This window comes from Sinohyriopsis cumingii, chromosome 4, assembly GCF_028554795.1.
Source record: "Sinohyriopsis cumingii isolate HCF-2022 chromosome 4, ASM2855479v2, whole genome shotgun sequence".
NCBI classification, from domain to species: Eukaryota; Metazoa; Mollusca; class Bivalvia; order Unionida; family Unionidae; genus Sinohyriopsis; species Sinohyriopsis cumingii.
In genome coordinates, this window is record NC_142964.1 from 40,933,743 (window position 1) to 40,957,188 (window position 23,446).

Below are 23,446 nucleotides of genomic sequence, written 5' to 3' on the forward strand. Positions count from 1 at the left end.
TTATATCTAGGGAGCGAATGTGTGTAAAACTTAGTCAAATCAAATTTTTGGAATCAAGATAAAACGACCACACTTTGTTGCGAAACGAAGAAACTAAATGAAGAAGCCAAGAGACAATGTAGACTTTCTGTGTAACACCATACGCGAAGTGAAGTGTTGCAGCAGAAGTACATTCCAGTGATACAGAAGATGCCACAAGTGAGCCTGAACCAACACCTTCAACTTCTGCCTCAAGACCAAGAAAGTTCATATTCATAAAAAAAGAAGAAAGTCGTTTAGCATTTCTCGAAGATTATTTTTATATTCGAGGGTTTTAACTCTTGCCGATAGGGTACCGATTCACCCTTCCACCTTCTCTTCTTTCATGTATAGCAGCGTCGGCAATAAATGTGTTAATGTCAAGGCGTATCTGACAGTACCGACGTACCAGCATCAGTGTTTTAGAGATTATATAAGACAAACATCATTTTAACTTTGATTTTAGAGGTTACTCGCATACCTTTGAAAACACTTGTTACCAAGCATATCATCTGAGAACATATCCAAGACATTATATATATATATATATATATATATATATATATATATATATATATATATATATATATATATATATACCATGTGTGATGAAGTATATATAAATATAACACATCAAAAGTGCGTTCTTGATCCTCCAAAATGCGAAGTAACGTTTTAGAGCTAGTTTAGAATATTCAGTTTATATCTAGTGATAACTGTCAAAATGTAATAGTCCAGATTGTATATATATGTTCAACCCTGGGAAATTTAAAATATCTAGGACATAAATAACTGATTGTCGAAAATTGCACGATCACCGTTTGAATAGCTTCGATAAAGTCCCCTACCGGAACAGGACATGTGTCATTGCCTTGCGGAAAAACGAGGTTTTACAACCATATGTCAGCGATCCAGACGCGGCAGTTTTGTGGGATTTCCCTACAATTTTACCGGTCTGGAAACAGCTGTAGCTTGGAGGCAGGCTGTTAATACACGTGAGTACGATCAAATCGTTCCCAGATAAAATGAGCGCGATAGCGAGCCAGGAAATCGTACCAGAAATACGCGAAGTAGTTTTTACTGACCCTGGTAACGACACGAACAACTCATTGGAAAGAGTCTACACATCGTCTCCAGTCGCACCAGTTCTGCGTTTGGAGAAAATTAAGGATGGCGAACTCAGTAGCGGCGTACCTAGCGAAGATGACATACATAGTCAACACGACGCGTCCGACGAGCCTGATAAAGAAGGGCAACGTGAAGAACCTGAATTCGTTGCACCTGACGATGAACTCAGAGATAAAATAATCAAACAAGTGGAATTCTACTTCTCCGATGCCAACATTTTGAAGGATGCGTTTCTCTTAAAGCATGTCAGGAGGAACAAGTCAGGATATGTAAGCATCAAGCTGATTACATCCTTCAAGAAAGTCAAGTCTTTGACAAAGGATTACAGAGTTGTCACATACAGCTTGAGACAGTCAGATAAGCTCGAGGTTAATGAAGAAGGAAAAAAAGTAAGGCGTAAAGACCCTCTTCCAGATTATGATGAAACCACACCATCACGCTCAGTTTTTGCTGTAAACTTACCAATGGAAAATCCAGTGATAGAAAATGTTGCTGAACTTTTTTCAAAGTGTGGTGAAGTTGCACTTATTCGTATCTTGCGTCCAGGTAAACCTGTGCCACAAGATTTGATAAAGCATGTCACAAAACATCCTGAAATAGGAAAAACAGTGTGTACTGTGGTTGAATTTGAAACACATGAATCGGCTAAGAAAGCATGTGAAATGATGAATAATACCGAGGATTGGAGGAATGGCATGAGAGTAGTGTTGCTTGCTATCAAGAATAAAGAGAAGAAGAATAAGGAATCAAAAAGCACTAAAGAGCAGCCAGACTCAGGTGATGAAGGGAATGAGAATCAGAGAAAGAAACGCACTCGTGGGAAAAAAAAGAAAAATCTTGAGGTTCACAACAATGACTCTTCCTGCTACAGCAGTGGTTCCGAAATAGAACCAACCAGCAGGGCAGTTGAACATAGTTCTGCAAGTCCGAACCTACTTGAACCAAATAGACTTAGTCCAAGAACTAGCCCTCGTTCCAGCCCAAGACACCAGAGAACAAGAGGTGGTCCCAAGGGAAAGTCTCCATTGGTGGAAGGTGCTAGTCCAGGCAGCAGTCCACGCAGTAGTCCAGAAGTGAGCCGCAAAAGGTATGATTATTCATCTGGAGACAGTTCTCCATCAAGTCCTTGGATTCAAAGACGGATGAAGGCAGCTCAGGAAAAGAGTCCACTTGCTAGTCAAATCCTTGGTGGAAGCCCCTTGATTGGAAGACGGACACCAGAGAGTTCTCCTCGCATGCTGGATATGGAGGGAGTTGTACGTCTACCACGAGGACCTGATGGGACAAAAGGGTTCCATTTTGGGCGAGGAAAGCCAAGAGCTGCAACCTTCTCATGAGTGTTAAAGTGTTTTTTCTTGTGTAATGTGCTTTAATGTAATTCTGCTCATTGACATCTTCCAAACCCCTAAAATATTAATTTATTGTCAGAAACTGATACTTAATTTTAATCTGTTGATATTGAGGAGGGGATATTGACAGCACTAGATCACACCAGATAAAATACATCCATACAATAAGCACATTGTTTTTTCTGATTAATTCTAACAGAACATGATTTGTGCCATTGTAAAGGATTGCTAAAGTCTGAATTTTCATTGACCTAATACACAGCATGTCGTAGCTGAATTTTCCATGATTGCAGGTGAATTATTTATGATTTAAGAAAATAATTTATGTAAAGGGACTTGAGCCAAGCTATACAAGTCAAACTTTCATCAACATGAAAGTTGTGGATATCATGGGCTCTGATGTCACAAATGATTAGTACATTACTGATATGTCATGTGACTTTGGGAAGAGGGGTGGAGAGAATAAAAAAGGTCACATGTTTTGATATTTTATGTAAGGTTATTTGATATTATTTCGGGATACTAGATACTGGTGGCTGTCTTGGGTGTTGGATTTATTTTGCAGTTCTCATTTTAGCCAGAAGATAATGTATGCTGGCCTCCAGGCCAAAATACATATAATCTATTTGAAACCCATTTTTTTTCCTGTCATGTTTACAAATTTCCCTGTATTTATTTATTAGAAAAACAAGCAAATTTTGCTAACAAGTCACTTTTCCCTAAAATGGTATTAAAATTGTATAACATTATGCATTTGATATGTTTATAATTGTGAATTTCTGAAATCTTTTTAATTCAATGCAATATTGTGTTTTTAATATTGGCTCATTAGTATTTTTAAGTACTCATAATATGGAATTCTCATGGCAGTATGTGGCAGTCGTATCTCCATATGAAGTTGTTTTAAAGACTATTTAACATATTCAGGTCAACTTAGTAGTGAGACTTTTTCATATAACACAAGTTATTGATAAAACAAAGACATTTAATATTGCTGAAGTCTGGCAGTGTATCTGAAATTTACATCAAATTGTCTAGTCAGCAGTATACATTACTTTTTATGAGGTAAAATCTTATGTGCAGGAATGATTTTACTTTAATTTTAAATTACATTCACTGGACCACACCATATGGAAAATGGCTCACGACTATCAACATACAGAAATGTTTCCATGTCATAGATTGCATTTTCCATTAGTGTGCTAGGCACGTTTGAAAATTTAATCTTTATTGAGAAAAAAAAAACATTATTTCTTCTTTACTGACAGGAATTAAAAAAGCAACCCTGCTGTAATTTTCATAATGTTGATTGTACATAGCAGTCAAGGTTCATAATTGATTATATGCTGTTTGCTGCACCTCGACTGCCTAGAAGTTGAAATATAAGTGCCTAATAAGGCATGTGCCTATAACAGGTTTTTTAATTGTAAGTTTTAAAGTAAGATCTTTGTTGTCATTGTTATAAGCACCTAACACAACAGAAGGAACAGCCAGTAATAGGGATTACCCAGTTTAATACAGGTGATGCTTCCTGTACACCAATTTGGTTTAGGCAGTTTCATTTTAGTGTCGTTTATAACGAAGCTATAACATTCAGTTTGCACCATTTTTTTTTATGCCATCATAGCACCATGAACTGTGATTCAGTCAGCAGTGAATAATTATATGTATTAATTTGTTTGGATTATATAAACTATTCATTACTTGAAAACTTTGAGGTTTATTTTGCCCAAGAACTTCCATAATTCACAATTATCCTATGGGAAAAGTTACTTTCAATTTGTGCCATAACCGCATTAATGCATCTATGGTATAAATCAAGCATCACCTGAAGTAATGTTCTTTCTCAGTGAATGGCTGGTCACAGGCACATTTGGAGGGTTTAAACTCTGTATCTAATCACATCTTGTCCTTGTCCTGTTAAATTTTGAGAATAATGCCTTTGTAATAACCCCTGCAAAATGTTTGTTTTTTGAGCATTGAAATACAGGGCAACAAATTTTAAGAACAACTGAAGAAAAAAAATTGATAAATTATACAGTGGTACATTAAGTAATAACTTAATAAAAGTCTGTCAATATGTAATTGCCTGGAAATTTATAATTTTCTGACAGTGTAATTTTGTACTGTTATTGGACAGCAAATGGACTGTAAAATCTATATTTATATTTTAAAACTTTGTTATACATGTTAGCTAGTATAAGGCATTTTTTCACTTGTGATTATTACAAGAAAATGTTGTTCTTTAATTTGAGTTGAATTATCCAAACTACTTAATGTATGAAAAAATATCCTTCAGATCTTTTTAGTTGTGTATGTAACAGTTTTTAATCTCTAATCTTGCAAACCAGTCAGAATAATTGTAAAAACTGACTGAAAAATGTTGAAACCTTTTTTTATACAGTATTTTCATTTAATTGGATTTTCTTTCCTCTGAGATTTTTCATAAGTAGATAATTATATGAACCTGAAAACCTTTTAATTGTATTTTTGAGTCTTCCGGTTTATCATTGATCGTTTCTGTATGATTTGTCTAAGCTCTAAATAAGAATTTAATAACTTGAGTAATTTACGGGTATTTCCTTGTTTTGAACTAATTACATTTCTTGAGAGCAGATGGGGTTGTTTTGTGAATAATGTGAAACAAAAATCTTGTGCTTTGAGATTGAACCTTCATCAGCGAGATACTAATGATGCCATTTTGAATGCATCATATGGTTTAGTCATCGACCCAAGTTCATTTTTTGTTGTTGTGGGAGGGGGGTGATTATTGAGCTAAATTTTACTGAATCTTCTTGCAATGGTCAAATAGAATAATTTTAAATGCCCAAGGAACAACTGAGTGTGAACCTTATATCCTGATATATATTAATAAAAAGTACCATCATACAACATACAGTATATACTTCTAAGTAGGGATGAAACAATTCATCAGTGTATTGCTGCATCAGTACATCTGCTGTATTGATACACATATTGATACAAGCAGTGGAAAATTGTTACAAAATGATACCATAGTAACCATATGCAAGTTATTTAAATTATTAGGAGTCATCAAAAATTGTATTAGTGTTTTGACTTGTTGCCCTCTTATTCTTTAAATTGGGAACTCAGCTGAGACAACTGTTGAAGACACATGCACCCATATTGGTTAGTTACCCCCCACCATTGCATGGTAATTATTTTATTGCAACTGCTTGTTCAGCATAAAGTAGTTGGAGTTTCCTCTGACCCTTGCCACCCCACTTTTGATATTTGGACATTTATATTGGGGTGTTGGGTCAGAGCCAATTGTTTATCGAAATACATGGTAGACTGCTAATGGCTGACAAATTAGGACTAAATTCTTCAAATTCCTATGCTTGGAAAGCATTTAATAATGTCTTCATGCATTTTAGACACATTTTCTGCATAAATAAAATACACTGCTCATCTACAGCTTTGATATTTTTTATACATATGTAATTTGCTTGTGTTATTTATTACACTTAGACTGGTAAAAAGATGATAATACAAGAGATTTTTACAAACAAAACTGTTCAGAAATTGTCAAAAAAGGCAGGAGAAAAAATCTCTATTTGAACTATTTTGACCATCTTATGCTCCCAAAATAGGAAGTCACATTTAACTTCAAGCAGAGCTGGGAGATGTGATAGATCACAACAGCGACTTGATGAAATTTCATCATGATACAAACTGCAATGCACAGTAGTTTTAGCTTTATTGGTCATAGGCCAGAAGAGCTTATGGGATGTTCTGTCACGTCCAGTACGACAACCACAATTAACCTTCTTGGAAATCGTTTTATCTCTACTCCTTCTCAATGGATGGTCTTATCAACATTGGGTTTACACTAAAACATATCGTGTGATGTCTAGTTGGTCTTAGTTGAAATTGACACCAATTTGATGTCCAATATGGCAACTAAAATTGGCAGGCTTAAAAGTCTTATTATTGCTACTCCTCCTGAAAGGAATTTCATATCAGCATCGGGTATTCACTGAAAGACTTATGTCTTTTATGATGTCTAGCTTGTTTGAAATAAAAATGGTTCTGATTTGACATCCAGTATGGCCACCATGGCAGCCATCTTATAAAAAATCATGATGTCCAGTTCGTTTTAACTTTAAATGGTGCCTATCTGATGTCCAATGTTGCCAACATAGTAGCCTTCTTGAAAGACATATCTTGAAAATATTGTTACTTCTATTCCTTTTCAAATGGATGGCTACATCGGCATGGGGTTTTAACCAGTAGACTTGTTCTGATACCTGGTTGGTCCTAAATGAAAGTGGTGATAGTCATACATCCATTATCACTCCTGTGACTGTTGGCTTGACAATCTTGTTGTCATTATTTCCCATGAAGGTATGATCATTTTGACATTGTGTGTGATTTGGATTTTTAACTTTGCTTTAAGAATTTTTCAGCCATATCGCTATGATGTCTGCAGTGTGGCAGTTTATAGTGATGTCCAGCACTGAGGCATCATGCCGCAGACATGTGCATATTGTCCCACCCAGTCACATTATCCTGACACCAGGCTGACCAGTCCTAATACTAACCTCTTAATGCTGAGTGCCTAGCAAGGCAGCTGTTAGTACCATTTTTATAAGTTTTTGGTATGACTATGCTGGGGATTGAACTCACGACCTCCCACATCAGAGGCTGATACTCTAACCACTAGGCTACTGGAGCGGTCATTTTGACATTGTGTTTTCACCAAGACTTCTGTTGATATATGCTTCATCCTAAGTGAAAATGGGCCAAGTTAGCATCTAATATGTGCTCCACTGCACCTAATTTGAACTTTCTGTCGTTGAATAATACCAGAGATGGTTTCCGCACTTGACAGTTTAGAGGCTCAAACAGTCTTAACTTGAATTCCTGGGGAAACAATTCGCACAGTAGAGCACGAGTCCATTCGAGTGACTTTTGTTAATAATACTATTAGTAGGTAGTAGTGATAGTAGCTTGGGTAGCTGCAGTGATGTAAAATTCTTTGTATAAATTTGTTTATTATATTATATTGAGAAGAGCTTTTTCATCTTAAGTTTATTACTAAAACTGCAGATTCTTATTGCGTATTATTTTATCAGTGTCTTCTTCTACAAAGATAACTTGATACAGTACCTGATCTTGAATCAGCTTTTGTACAACAAGTATTTAGACTGGTTCCCTGTAATTACAAGCAGCAACAGGGAAGGAGTCTAAGCCCAAAGGGACATTTGGTTCAGTCTCTATTTTTACCATTTTATAATGTTAGCAGTTGAGCTTCATGGTTCATGGCAGGAGTCGCAATCTTCTGGAAGTCCATTTAGAAGAATTAAACAGTATGTATTGTTTATAATTTTTCACTGTCGTTTGAATTCTTGATGCTAATATCATCAGTGTATTTATCATTTTAGAGAAGAATTGAGTAAATGTCATACTTAATTGCAATGCTTTCCCAAGTACATGTACTAATATTAGTATCCCTACCTCTTTTTATTGATGGGTTACTAACATGATCTGTGGAACAGCCAGGTGTGATTCACACCTGGGTGTTTTTTTCCAACACTTGTTTATTCCACATAAAAACAAGTGCAATATCAAAAATGACTCTAAGTGCCATCTCAACAATCAAAGCATAAACAGTCCACCGTTTTGATTATAGCATCTGATTGGATGGGCACATATGAAAATTCTATCTCATATAGATGTACATGCTTTGTAAGAAGAGATGCAAACTGTTTGGTAATTTGCACTAATTTGTTGCTTCATAACGACCAAAGAATCAGTTCATAGTTTTGACTTGTTGAGGCTATGACATTGTAGCTATTTTTTCCCCCTTGGCCATTCAAAGACGCTAATATCATTGAGTCAACCACTATTCTTCGACATTAGTCTGTTGTACTTAAGTAGATTGTGTATTAGTTTGCGACACTTAGGGTTAGTGTACTTTCACTTAAAGAACATTGTCATCTGTTCTGCATTGATTGCAGTCACAAATTTATGTTAATTGACTTGAAAAATTAAACCTTGTTAAGGATTGTCTGACATTTTTATTATTGTATTTGTATGCTTTGCATATGATCTCAGGGCGGTTTTAACAGACAAGTTTTTTTAGGTGACCTTCATTCACCTGAACTACAGCTCGGGTGGCCTAGTGGTTAGAGCATCTGCCTCAGATGCGGGAGGTCGTGGGTTCGATCCCTGGCCGAGTCATACCAGAGACTTACAAATATGTTACTAACAGCTGTCACACTGCAGAAATATCGTGTGTGATTTGGATTTTTAACATAGCTTTAACAATTTTTTCAGTCATATCGCTACGATGTCTGCAATGTGGCAGTTTATAGTGGTGTCTAGCACTGGGGCATTATGTCGCAGACATGTAGCATGATGTCCCACCCAGTCACATTATCCTGACACCAGGCCGACCAATCCTAACACTAACCTCTTAATGCTTAGCGCCAAGCAAGGCATCTGTTAGTACCATTTGTGGAAGTCTTTGGTATGACTCAGCCGGGGATCGAACCCACAATCTCCCACATCCACTAACCACTAGGCCACCAGAGCATTTTTCACAGGCATTGTAGCAATATGACTAAAAAATGTTAAAGCTACGTTAAAAATCCAAATCACACACGCACATTCACCTGAAGTGAAAGTTTTGTTTTGTGTTTGTCCTTTGGTCATTGCTCCAATTTAGGACCTTGTTTTATGGTTCTAACTGTAATATACACATAATTAATGTTCTGGAGTTATTAATGAAGGCATTTTCTTTACAAATTGAACACACTTGTGGGAATTTCATAAGTTTAATTCTTAACATTTTATGTCCAACTCATGACTCGTATACCATATTTACTCGCTTATAAGACAGGCCAAACTGCAAACAACAAAGATCCTGATCTGCCATAGCATAATGCACGTGCAGATCAGGGTCTGTATTGCTTGTTCTACTGATTACTCCTAACAAACTGTACAGACCCAAATCTGCCAGCACATTATGATAAAAGCAGATATGGGTCTGTGCAGTTTGTAGCTGGACTCTACTTATAAGTAAGTATATATGATACTAGTAAAGACAGAATCATTCATAGCTTAAAACAATGTTATTCTTATCAGTGAGATAACAAACAGTAGCTCATTTTTGTCACATAAAACTTGCCTTTAACATTTGGTTAACTTTGTGTTGGGTGGTCACATAGTACCATGACTACCTGGCAGTAAACTCGCACTGCATCAATTTCACTGCAAGTAGAAATTCATCACATAGTCACTTTGGAAAAAAGTCAGATTGAAATACTCCTTGATTACCATATATACTCACTTATATTATAAGTTGAATCAATCTGCAAATAAGAAGGAGCTTGTTCTGCCGTAGCATAATGTGCCTGCAGAACATGGTCTTGTTTGTTTTACTGATTACTCCTGAAAAACTGCATACCCATATCTGCTAGTGCATTGTGTGATGGCAGATCTGGTTCTGTGTAGTTTGCAGATGGACTTGACTTGTGAATATATATGGTAATTATGCAGTGCTCTCCAGTAATTATTGATTCAAAAGTGAAACGCCATTTGTGCTTCACAGACTTCTTATATCATGTAAAATGTGGTCATTTCTTTGGTTCATAATAATAAATGTCATCAACAAAATGGGCTCAGGGAAATGACAGAGTATTGTTTCTTTGGGCATACGAAAGGATAAATGTTTCATTTATATTTATTCCAGAAATCTTCAGAAGCATTAGTGCTCTGTGAAGTAGATCTGGCATTTTTTTAAAGAAAATATAGTCCAGATAAATGAATGTAAAATATCTACTCTCTAATTCCTTTATTTGAGAGTCTGCAACTATTGTTGTTTAACTTGCATCTTCCATAATATGGGTCACTGGTGTGTGTGTGTGTGATTTGGGTTTTTAACATAGCTTTAACAACTTTTCAGTCATATCTCTATTTTGTCTTTGACTGTTTAATGTGATGACTAGCACTGGGACATCATGCCACAGACATGTAGCATGATGTCCCACCCAGTCACATCCTGACACCAGGCTAACCAGTCCTAACACTAACCTCTTAATGCTGAATAAACAAATTACAGGCATGATTACATATAAGCTATCACACGATCAATTGATGTGTTTATACTTCTATGCTAATAAACATACTTTCATGACTCCCATTATCCTGTTTAATTTTTCTGGGGAATTCGCTTCACCAAGGCTCTGAGACTAGGACTCAGGAGTAAGGTAGCAGATTATATCTATAATTACTGATGGTTTGGTGTGATATGCACTAACTGAGTGGACCTTGTTCCAATTACTCGCCTGTTCAGACTGTAAAATAAGCATTGTGGCTTCCACAACTCTGTCATATTTGATAGCATTCTCAAATACATGTACTCTGATCCTGTATACTTTGTCTTGATTCAAGAAAATGTACTTAAGTGTATATTTTTCAAGCCTATCTCCAGTTATGTGTTTGTCATACTTTTATATTTTCATTGGGCTGAGGCAACACAGAACTAGTTATTTCCTGATGGCACAGCTGATTGCTGCATTATTAGTCTGCCAGACTGTATCAATTAATTGACATGCTCTGTTGACAGGTGACTTCATAGTACATCACAGCATTGGTTGTGTTGTTTATCATTAATTAAACTTAACATGCCTTGTTCATGTTATTTGATGCATGCTGATCAGGTTGAATTGGTTATAATTTAGTATCGAGATATTTGATTCATATACAACTTTCATAGTTGCATGGGTATATGTTTGCATTTAAGATCACTTGAGGACGTAAAATGTTTAGTAGTTACAAATATAATAAGGTATTAAATAATCTTTTCTGTTTAATATACCAAACACACAGAGAGTTGTACATAATTAGAAAGAGAAACAGAAGTCAGTAATGCCATGTCTTTCTTACTGTCTACACGTCTTTTTCTTATAATGTTGTTGTTGTAAGGTTTAATGCCATTTTTCAGCAAACGATAGGCTATACATAGCGGCCAGTATTAATGGTGGAGGAAAAACCCGGAAAACCCAGGAAAGACCCACCAACCCACGAAAAGCTACGGGCAAGCTTTCTCACATACCCACATTAGACGAATCTGAGACTCAAACCCACGCAGACAGAGGTGAGATGGCAGTGATCCATAACGGAGAGCGCTTTAGACCACTCGGCCACTTGGGGTCCCTCTTTTTCTTAAGAAATCCTGGACAAGTGTTTCTCTTTACTCAACAGAAGATAAGAAAGCTTGAACATTAAACAAACAATCCCAGCTATGAGCTCCTGAATGCAAAAAAATGAATGAGAGTTTGGTTTTAATTACTGATTTTGTCATTTTTTACTCTTAAGATTATATGGTCATGGGTCAAATGACTCCTAAGGTTATATGGTCATGGGTCAAATGACTCCTGAGATTATATGGTCATGGGTCAAATGACTCTTCAGTTTTTTAATCTACTACATTCATAGAAAGTGTTAGGCTTCATAGAATGCACTGTTAGGGAAATGAAGATTTGTTTTATTTTTTCAGTAATTGCCTAATCTATACAGTGGTGTGTATTTTATTCCCCCTATGTAGGTCTATTATAAAGTAAGCTCTAGACTATAGTTATATCATGTTAACTGGTTCCAAGGATTCTTGAGTGGCAAATGAGTCTGTACAGTTCTTGTCCATGTTTCAACAGCATTCCCCTAACCCCTTCTGTGTTTAATTGGAGTTTATTGAATATTATACAGCACAAACAGGGTATTTTGTGTTAAGTTTAGATGTGAAATCATTAATTTAAAGTGTTAGATCTTATCATTTAAGTGATGTAGAAATAACATTGGCTGTCTTGAATTTCACTACCATCAAGGAAAGTTGTTCATATTCAGGGTCTAACTTTCTGGTTGCCATATGTTACAGCCCATTAACTGATGGAGGAAGTCCCCCCCCCATTTATCATCTATTTATGCTGATTGAATGTGGAGAGAAGCTGCCTACAAATGACAAGATCAGAGATCAGACTTTAGGTGTGAGGTGTTTTTGTACCATGCTTAACACAGCTTGATTACAAAGTACAAGCTTTACCACTCTATATTAAAAGCTGTGTATGTCAGAAGATAAAAAAATTTTAATACCTGAGTTCAAGGGAATCGAGTTTTGAATGTGATGAAAGCTGGCATTGGAGACAAAGTCTTTGCATTTAGTTTTTAACATCGGGGAAAACTTTGAAAAGTTTCTTTTTGATCATACAAGGGGAAAACCTGACCTTACAAAATGCTTAAAAACATTCCATTTATTCTTAAGTACTGTATAAATATAATTTGGACTCTTTTGCTGAAATCATGAGAAATGCACTGGTTTTGTATTGACATGTTATGCCAGTGTTTGTATGTTATTTTGCCATTGAAATAGTAACATATCATTTGCCATATTAATGGTCGAAGTACAGCAGGTGCTTTTATTGTGAGCACATTATGTTTTTGTTACATGTATAAAAATGTATTTGTTTACCTAAGTTTATAATGAGTTGAGGTTTATTTTGTCACTATTTTATTTCATCATCTAAGGACGTCTGTACTTTTGTTTCAGACACATTCCACCGGTTCTAAATAATTTTTATTAAATTTTTCTTGTACACAATGTTTGTATAGATTTACAAGATGTGCCATCAGAGACTTTTCTGTTGTCCCTTTGTTTAGCCTGCACTAGAGAAAGCATGACAGCGATCATTTTGGTTGTTGTCAGTATGCATGACCGGTGTGTCTTTCCATGGCCTAGATTAAACTTAGTGTTAAAGTTTGTTTTTATACATGTATTTTCTGGCTAAATAAAAGTCAGGCTGAACAAAAAAGGTGGTCTCTTGTTTTTGACATATAATTCAGTTTGAATATAAGAGTTCTTACATGATAATTGAGCAATGCAGTTTGTATATTATGCCAGAAAGAGAAATTAAATACGTTTCATAGTCATTTATTCTCACCCATCCATACATATATATATATATATATATATATATATATATATATATATATATATATATATATATATATATATAAAGTGTGCCCATAATGACAGCCATCTTAAAAATCTTTTTATCACAACTCTGCTTGAACAGAAAGTCATACTGATGTGGGGTTTTCAGCAAAAGACTTATTATGGTGTCCAATATGGCCACCACAATGAAAATCTTGTTATTGCTACTCCTAAATGGAAAGTCATATCTTGAAAATATTGTTATCTCTGCTTCTCTCCAAATGGATGGCTATTTCAACATGGGGTTTTCACCAAAAGACTTCTTATGATATCTTGTTGAAAATCTTGCTATTGATACTCTTGAACAAATGTCGACATTATGCTTTCACCAGAGGACCTATTCCGATGCCTTGTTGATCCTAAACACAAAAGGTATTTATCTGATTGTCCAATTAGGCCAACATGGCAGCCATCTTGAAAATCTTATTGTTACACCTCTAAAGTGTAAAGTCTTATTATGATGGGTTTTTCACCAGAATAATTCTTGTAATGTCTTAGTAATCCTAAATTAAAATGGCGGCCATCGTGAAAATCTAGTGGTTGAAAATTTTGTTGTCTCTACTCTTAAATGAAAGTCTTTTGACTTGGGTGGGTGGGGTTTGGTTCATTAGAAGAGTTCTTAATATGTAGTTGGTCCTTAATGAAAATAATCAGAATTGACCCTCAATATGGCCACACCAGGGCCATGTTTAAAATAATATCTCTTCTCTCAAATTGATGGTTATATCAACACGGGGTTTCATAAGTAGACTTATGGTATTTACTTAGTCCGAAATGAAAATGACGCCAATCTGACATCCAGTATGCCCACCACAGTAGCTAATTTGAAAGTTGTCATTGATGAATATTAAAACTCGGCATTTAAAATGATTAAATGATTTTCTCTTTGGTTTGTAAAAAATCTTTTTTGTCCTCTACAGCATCTGTCCTTTTGACAGACGCATGTCAATCAGGAAAATTTATTTCTGTGTGTAAGTTATCCCTTTTATGCAAGTTTATTTTCACTATTCCTTTTGAAAAAGTTCAAAATTTTATGGAATTGCATTGAAGTTTTTGCACATGCAAAACAAGTGAGCTTTGCAGAGAATATGTACATCTTATATGAAACTTTTAATGTCTTGTTCATATTTATTCATATCATCTCTTGACCCATGCAGGTTCAAAGTGCCCTCCTGTTTATCATAAGAGATGAATAATGGGTGCAATCGATTTGCCCTATGATGATGGATCCTGTGAGTGTTCATCTAAGATCTGGTTTATATATAAATAATTCACCATATATTGAAAATATTTTATCTTTATTGCTATTATCATTTTTGTGTTTTTGGAATACCCATACATAGTTGTCGTACTAGTCATATTTTGGCAGACATTGGTCAAAGTCAGGAGAAAAGAACGGGTTACTTTAGTAGGGTTGGTTGCAGAAAAATTATATATCAAAATTATAATTTAAATGATTGAATTTAGTGTGTTGAGTTAAAATACAATAATTTTCATAAAATTTTGAAACTCATCAATTAGTCACTGGACCAATTACACTGGTCAACAGTGAAATCATTACTGACTTGAAAAGGCCCTAATCTGTAGTATTTTGGTGTGCCGAACACGAATATAACCGTGAAAAATTTGTATTGGCTCTCGTTTTGAAGATATTCATATACCTCATTTTCTATGTTTCACTGTGTAAATTTCTCCAGTAGGACTGCAGCAACATCCGGAATAATGATGTAACATTGCATAATACCATCATGCTCACATCATCCACAGTTGATTGCATCATTTTCTGATGCAATGCAATACTAATGCCATGCGGCTGCTTAAGTAAGTTGACGTCAGCAGTGTACTATACATGTGTAGGCCTATTATACTAATGCCAGGCGGCTGCTGAAGCTGACGTAAGCAGTGTACTATATAAAGCCCAATCAGATAGGTTCAGCATTTAAAATATTTTAGACGTTGTGCGAGACAGTTCAAGCTACTGTTACATAAAACTTATTATTTTATCCATTTACGTACAATAAAGAACAGTAATGCCTCGAAAGTGTGTTAATACCGCGGACAATTTTTGCTATATTTGTGGGGAAGTGACATTTGCCAACCAGAAGAAAAGTATCAATTCTCAAGTGAAGAAGGCATATCATCTTTACTTCGGATGCAAGGTTGGTGACCAAGACAAGCCTTGGGCTCCGCATATATGCTGTGCTACATGTACAACACAGCTTTCACAGTGGTTGAATTGCAAAAGGTCATCAATGCCGTTTGCAGTCCCAATGGTGTGGAGAGAGCCAAGCAACCACCTAAATGACTGTTACTTCTGCTTGGTTCCTCCTCTTTCCGGCGGAATAATGAAGCGAAAGAAGTCGAGAATAGTCTATCCAAACATTCCGTCTGCATTGAGACCAGTTCCACATGGTGAGGGACTTCCTATTCCAGAACCTCCAGCAGAATATTCTCTTGATTCATCTGACGAAGACAAAGGTGAGTCGACCTGTTCTTCTCCTGGTCCATCAGCATGCAGTGATCCAGATTTTCACTGTGGTGCATCATCAACCCCACACAGAATAACACAGGAAGAACTAAATGACCTGATTCGTGATTTGGACTTATCAAAGAACAAGGCAGAATTGCTAGGATCAAGACTCCAACAATGGAATCTTCTAGAAGAAGATGTCACAATTACTGCATATCGAAAGCGCCACCAGCAATTGGAGCCTTTCTTCAGAAAGGAAAGTAATCTGATATTCTGTTCCGATATTGAGGGCCTCATGAATGCTTTAAAAATCACTCATGACCCACAAGAATGGAGACTATTTGTGGACTCTTCGAAACTGAGTCTCAAGGCTGTGCTTTTGCACAATGGAAACATTCTTCCATCTATTCCAGTAGCGTATGCTGTCCACATGAAAGAGACACACGATAACTTAAGGCAGCTACTGAATTCCATTGAGTATAACAAGTACAGCTGGCACCTCTGTGGTGATTTGAAGGTAGTTGCCCTTTTAATGGGACTGCAGCAAGGATATACAAAATACATGTGTTTCTTATGCGAGTGGGATAGCCGAGCAAGGGAAATGCACTACATGAGGAAGGAATGGACTCACAGGCAGAATGTAGCCATTGGAGAGAAGAATATCCAACACCCAGCTCTGGTTGAGGCTCAGAAAATCTTGCTACCACCCCTTCACATCAAACTAGGTTTGATGAAGAACTTCGTGAAAGCCATTGACCGGACTTTGCCAGCATTCCGATACCTGCATGAAAAATTCCCTCGACTCAGCGAAGCAAAGATTAAAGAGGGAGTTTTTGTGGGTCCTCAGATTCGAGAGCTTTTCAAAGATGACCGGTTCAACAACTTGCTGGAAGGTGACGCGAAACAAGCATGGAATGCTTTTCGCCTAGTTTCTACAAACTTCCTCGGAAATGTTAGGGCAGAAAACTATAAGGAACTAGTAGAAGACATGTTGATGAAGTATAAGAAACTTGGCTGCAATATGTCTCTAAAGATTCACTTCCTTCATTCCCATTTGGATTTCTTTCCTAGCAACTGTGGTATTGTTAGTGATGAACACGGCGAACGTTTTCATCAAGATATCGCAACAATGGAACAAAGATACCAGGGAAAATGGTCCACTACAATGCTGGCTGACTACTGCTGGACACTCCTCAGAGATGCTCCCGAACAGCTGTACAAGAGACAGGCGAAGAAATCTAAGATGTAGTCAATGACTTGATTTTTTATAGGTAGGCTATTACAGTTGACCTTTTACTATTGGAATGCATTTCGTTATGTAAACATTAATTTCTTGCAGATTACAAAAAAACTAGAGCCAATTTTGCAATTTGACTGTCATATTCGTGTTCAGCACATAAAAATTGATAAGAATTGACTAATTTTATTTCAGTAACATGACTTTTGTAAAAATTTGTTGTCCAGTGTTATGTCAAGGTCACATGTCCAGATGATTTCTGCCCTAGCACTGAGTAAACATATACTGACTGACAGTCATATCAAATTAAAGAGGCAGAAGTGTACTGTATAGACAGGAACATTATGGTAAGTGTTCGAAGAACAGTGTATGGGTGACAGTTTCAAACCATTTATGAAGTGAATAACATTTTGTGTAAATTTGCAAACAGGCCATTTCAAAGCATGTTTTTAATTCTTGAAAGATTATATAATATTTGCCAATCCTGTTCAACTTTGCATGCAGGTTATTTGCTTGTATAACACCTTGAGATGTTCCCCAATTTGAAGCACTGTGTTGTACTGTTTGTAGCTTTTCTGTTCATAATTATTCTTGCTCTTTGTGTCAACTGTTGTTTTAAAATATGTTGATTTGATCACAGATATTAATACTTGCAAGGTCTATATTTTGTCATATATTCTCAGTTATGTAAATATTTACAGATTTTGTATATGCGACAATCCTTGTTAATGTCCCTGCCACTCCCCCCTCCTCTCCCCACCCTAAGAGAGGAAGACATTTTACTTATTTGGTCTTCAGTAATTTTGCAGAAAAAAGTCAGAGTTTAGCTTCCTGACCTTTCTTTTGAAAAAATGTCAAACTTCTAATTCTTTCAAAGCTGAGGCTTTCTTAATTGGTCCAACTCTATAGATCAAATAAAGAAAGACTAAAATCCAGACAGCGATATGACTGAACAATTATTAAAGCTACGTTAAAAATTCTAATCACACACACACACAGACCAGACATTAATAACTGGGAGCATTCTATATGCATATAACACTCTTAAGAAAATTGTATTTTTTCTTTGCCCCCTAGATAGTTCCATTCCTTTTCTCTGTACTTTGGTCACAAAAAACATAATTGCCATGGTTGGGATTCAGGTGGACCTCTTTATGCTTAATGTTTTTCTTTTAGTTCCTCATATTGTTGTCTTGAATGATTACTCATCAATCTAATTTGTTAAAAATTAAAAAAGAAGTTAAGATACTAAATCTCCTTCATTTGTTATTCCATATTATATCGTGTGTGTGTGTGTGTGTTTTAGATTTTGAACATGGTCTTTACAATTTTTCAATCATATCGCTACGATGTCTGCGGTGTGGCAGTTTATAGTGATGTTAAGCACTGGGGCATCATACCTCAGACATGCGACATTATATTCTAATCCCAGACAGTGTTCAGTCAGATTATTAAAAGTGACAAATTTTATAAAAACTCAATGATTTATGTGCACGGTTTTATATAACTCCTGCTATACTTGTTTTGAGTGATATATACTATGTTTCAGTGCACGTGCAGCCAGCTAATTTAGGCTGAAACATGCATGCCATGGGTGATTCTCAAAATAAAAGCCGATTTTGGTTTTAAGAATGCATTATTTTCAATGCCAAAATGTTGATACCTATTGTTACAACCATAAATAAACCTCGAAAATTCAATTTCATCTGTTTAAAACAAAGATGGGAGAGACTTATATATATATATATATATATATATATATATATATATATATATATATATATATATATATATATATATAGTTATATTTTTATTTCTCAGTTTGGATGCATTTTTCGAATGAAATAATCTTGAATGGTATCATCGTCATACATTGTCATAAGTACAGAACATGGGTCAAAATAAATAAAAAATCAGATTATTAGAGGGAAATATTTGATACTGAACATTTCTCAAAAATTAGATGAAAGTGAAAGTGTAGTTCGAATTTGCAAATTATAAGACGAAAACCACTAGATGTATGAACATGACAAGTGAACTATGATGACTTAGATCTATACAGGCTTAGGTCTCCAGGTTTTACTAATAATCCACACATACATGTGAACAGGACAGGCTTGACACTGAGCGACTCATTGAGAAAGACAGGAAATTGAGAGGAATGGTTGTTCGGTCTTGTGCGGTGACCCAACGGTCTATCAGACTACGGGACTGATGATGATGGTGATGATGATGAGGAGGACATGTGAACCTCTAGACCAACAAGATGTTCTCTTGTGGAGAACAACTTGTTGGTCTAGTGAACTTCCTGCATGCGAGGGTTTTTCTCCCGAGTTTAGTGGTGTCTCCCATCACTTATTGAAATCTCCCACGTAAGCATAATTATTAGTGACATTTTTTCTTCTTTTTTCACATTCTGGCTCCAGTGTAGTATATTAAGGGTAATAGTTCCTTGATGACATGACTGATGTCTAAGCGTGGAAATGTAAAAGCACCAAAATCCAAGTAACCGGAACATCACAAAATCCAATAATGGTTGGGAACGGGAATTTCGTTGGTTGCAGTCAGATTCAAAGGTACATGAATATGCATTCCGATCTTCATGCAAAGCTGATTTTGTAATCCGATATGGTAGAAAAAATGACGCGTCCTTAGAATCTCGGCCTCATAAAAGCATATTAACCGCGAGAAATATGACATCACTGAAACCTATGGTTGAGATTAGTTAGTGGCCCATAGCAGTTTATTATGTTCCAGTTCAGTGACATCTTGTGGTTGAAGGGGAAGTTTGGCAATTATGTACATTAACAAACTTGCACTGTTATAACCAAAGGTCATTGTGCCTAGTATTTGATGCTTTACTAACATAGGTTGTGTATGTATATTATTTCAATACCACCCTGATTCCATGCTATTTATATCCTAGTATACTCGGAAAACCTTTCTGACTAGTGCAGTTGGAAGCAGGAATAAACTTAACTATTCAGTGGTAAACGTTTCATAATAACGACTGCATTGTATATTAAGACAAGTTACGCTCAGTAGACCAACTGTGTATTGAACATTTGCAAATCTGAACGAGTATAGAAATTAGATGAGTGGACTGCATGCTTTTTATGTTATGCCTCAGCAGTAGCGTCTAATGAACATAAATTAGTGATGCCGAATTAATGACTTGCTTTACCAAACAAAATGTCTGACATTTATAGGGAATGCTATTTTGGATTTTTGTAGGTTATAGTTATTGAGAGAGAGAGGGAGAGAGGTGGGAATGGACTTTACTGGAAATAAATGATCACAGTGTGTAGCAGGCAAGGCAATACAAAAGATTCCTAAAGGTACGCAGCATGACTGAAAAATTGTTAAAGCTACGTTAAAAATCCAAATCCAACTAAGGGTATACATTCTGCTATCGTGATGAAACCGCTTTAATGACAGGTCTCGAGAGATAAATCATGCGACAAACTTTCCTACTTCTCTATATCATCTTAAAAGGCAGTGTTTATGATTTTGTCAAAAATCATGATGAAGGTTCTTGAAAACATCATAAACATTCTCTTAATTCAGATGTCAAGTATTAACATCTAAGTTGGCAGAGCGTTGAAGATTAGCTGGTTCAATATCCGTTCAAGCAAGCTAACATGGTGTGTCATTGGGAGTGGCACTTCTTTTCTCGGCAAGGGGTCGTCCATTAATTATGTCAACAGAATAGGGGGAGGAGGTTTGAAGAAGTTTGACAATATTTGACATGGGGGAGGGGGGAGTTCAAGATAAAATGACGTCAACAATGTTATTTTTTACAATAAATTTAATAAATCAAAAAATAGGAAATTAGTCGATGCATTGGTATCGGGTGTATCGGTGCCACAAGAAATTAATGAATCAGCCACTATGCCCATTATAACAATTGAGGAACATTTGGCTTTCCCATGTGAAGATGATAGAAGCTAGAATATAAACTCTCGATTTTTTCATGAATTCAAAGTGTTATAGGCAATTTGAAATCTGTTAAACAAGTAAAAAAAAAATGTATTAAAATTTATTTGTAGACATTTTAATTTCCATAATTCTATTTTTAGCATAAAAGCCAGCCGTATAAAATATTGTTTTGTTGGGGGGGGGGGGTAAATTTTATTAGGGGTGTCACTGAAAGTTTGACAGTTGTTGACAAGGGGGGGGGGGTAAAAAATTGCCTAAAAATTGTTGACATAATTAATGGACGTCCCCCGAAGACATTACCAATGAGTTAACATAGTCGTTAAAACTAACACGAAAATTCGAAAATATAACATATTGCTTAAATACGGGGCCGACCATGGGGGGACCGGGGATATATCTCAGGGGCCCTGGTCCCGTAATGGGGTCCGGGGCGAACAGCACTTTTTAATTTTATAAAATAAATATTTTTGTTTGAACAAGAAATAGGAGAGGCCAGGGGTTTTCTTACCCCAGGGCCCGTGATCGCTCTCTACGGCCCTGCCTATATATAGAAGAGTATGTTGACGAATTTTATGAAATATTCATATAGAAAAATAAACAAAAAATACCTGTCTTTTCATTCATCATATACAGTTATGTTTGGTGTTAATTACACACTTGTAAAGCGCACTGTGTTTAAAAGTTCTAGTGCGTAGATGATATGAAAAATATCAACTTTAATTTTGTCCAGATTCATGGATAGCTGCTCTTGGCGCAGTCGGAGGGCAATAAATTATTACTTATATCCGTTCAACAAGCGATAATGACGTTCACCTTTACTGCATACGAAAGATTTTATTACCTGGACAAGAGTTTATCGGTATTTGACCAAACTACGTAACATAATCGCCATGTACATTTCTCCAGCCGGTACCAACGATACCACAATTCATGTAATTATGCAGATAAATACTTAACCGAAATGTTATCCGGGCTGCTTTTGTCGCATATTCTTTATGTTCATTTCTTTCCGAATGCCCCGAACTATAATTAAGCATCCATCAACATTTAAATTCGTCACAAGCTGAGACAAATATAAGTAGTATATGGGGGCTATTTAGGGTCTATGGAAATCCCAGTCAAAAAGGTCGTGGTACTGTTTATGGTTTATTGGAAATTTAATATGGGGCAAAACGTTAGGGTTGTATAGGGTCAATGGAAGTCCCAGTCAAAAAGGTGTCCCAGCACTATGGGGTCTATGTGAATTTAACATGGGTGTGCATGTATAGGGACAATGGGAATGGCACCTGGGGAATTGAACATGGATGACGTCAAGGTGTTTAAAGGGTCAAAATTATTTATAGGGACAAACATAGACATACAGGAACACACAAATACACATTCAAACAAAGAGGGTGGAAGCAAAGAAAAGATGACAGAAATGATTTAAAGAAAGACTCACGGTTAGAATACAGACTCGAAAAAGAAAAGTCTATTGTATGGGTACAAAACTTTTATTCAAGTATATACATGGGCTCCCTGGCCTGTGAAATGGTATAAGCACTATCCATTTAATACATAAACATTTGGACATGAAACAAACCTATTTACGCGCTATTTAGTTCTTGGTTCTAGTAAACTACTCTTTAAAATTAAACTTCACGCCTTTCAAAAAATCACTTCATATACAACGTGTTTACATTAAATGTTCATTTAAAAGAAAAAGCTAAAACAAAACAAGTAACAAACAATTAAATAGGACAAAGTTCACGTTTCTCTCTATATCCGTCTCACGCGTTGTTTAAAATCAGGTCAGCTACCACTTGTGTCCCAGCGTAGATGTTTGCCATCACGTAAATTTGTTTTTATGTCCATCGTACTAGGTACACTTATCGGTAAGCAGATCAAGTGCAGACATCGTCTTCTTCCCATGGAGGTACAACGTATGCCATATGAACGGTCACTTTTCCATCGGTGATGTCAGATTGTTCTCTCATCGTCTGTACGTCTTCAATAGCCCTCAAAAGTTTGGAAGAAGTTAATTCTGCAGGTGTGCTAAACCCGAGACGTACAGGTGAGTTCAAACTGTCGTGATACATAGATAGGCTCAAACGACCTCGATCTTTGACTTGGCACTGACGTTTGAGTTACTCTAACAGTGAGTCAAGTAGGTCCGTAATGAAACCTGCTACTTCCTCGAGTGGAACGTCAGACGCGAATTCTTTAAATTTCACCGTGTAGGTGTAAGTCGTTCTAAATTTTCTCGAAGTCGCTGTCTGAGTCATTTGGATGCTAAAATACTCCTTTAG

At 36.1% G+C, this 23,446-nt stretch overlaps 2 protein-coding genes across 2 annotated transcripts in view; one reads left to right on the forward strand and one right to left on the reverse strand.

Annotated features, from left to right (window-relative positions):
* Positions 1-23,446, reverse strand: part of LOC149801034 (dynactin subunit 3-like) — an 89,747-nt gene that overhangs the window by 48,569 nt on the left and 17,732 nt on the right. The gene's annotated exons all lie outside the window — the stretch shown is intronic.
* Positions 869-10,660, forward strand: LOC149801035 (la-related protein 6-like). Its single transcript, XM_089955066.1, has one exon. It carries the CDS (start codon positions 1,044-1,046, stop codon positions 2,481-2,483), a length of 1,440 nt encoding a protein of 479 aa, XP_089811192.1. The 5' UTR covers positions 869-1,043; the 3' UTR covers positions 2,484-10,660.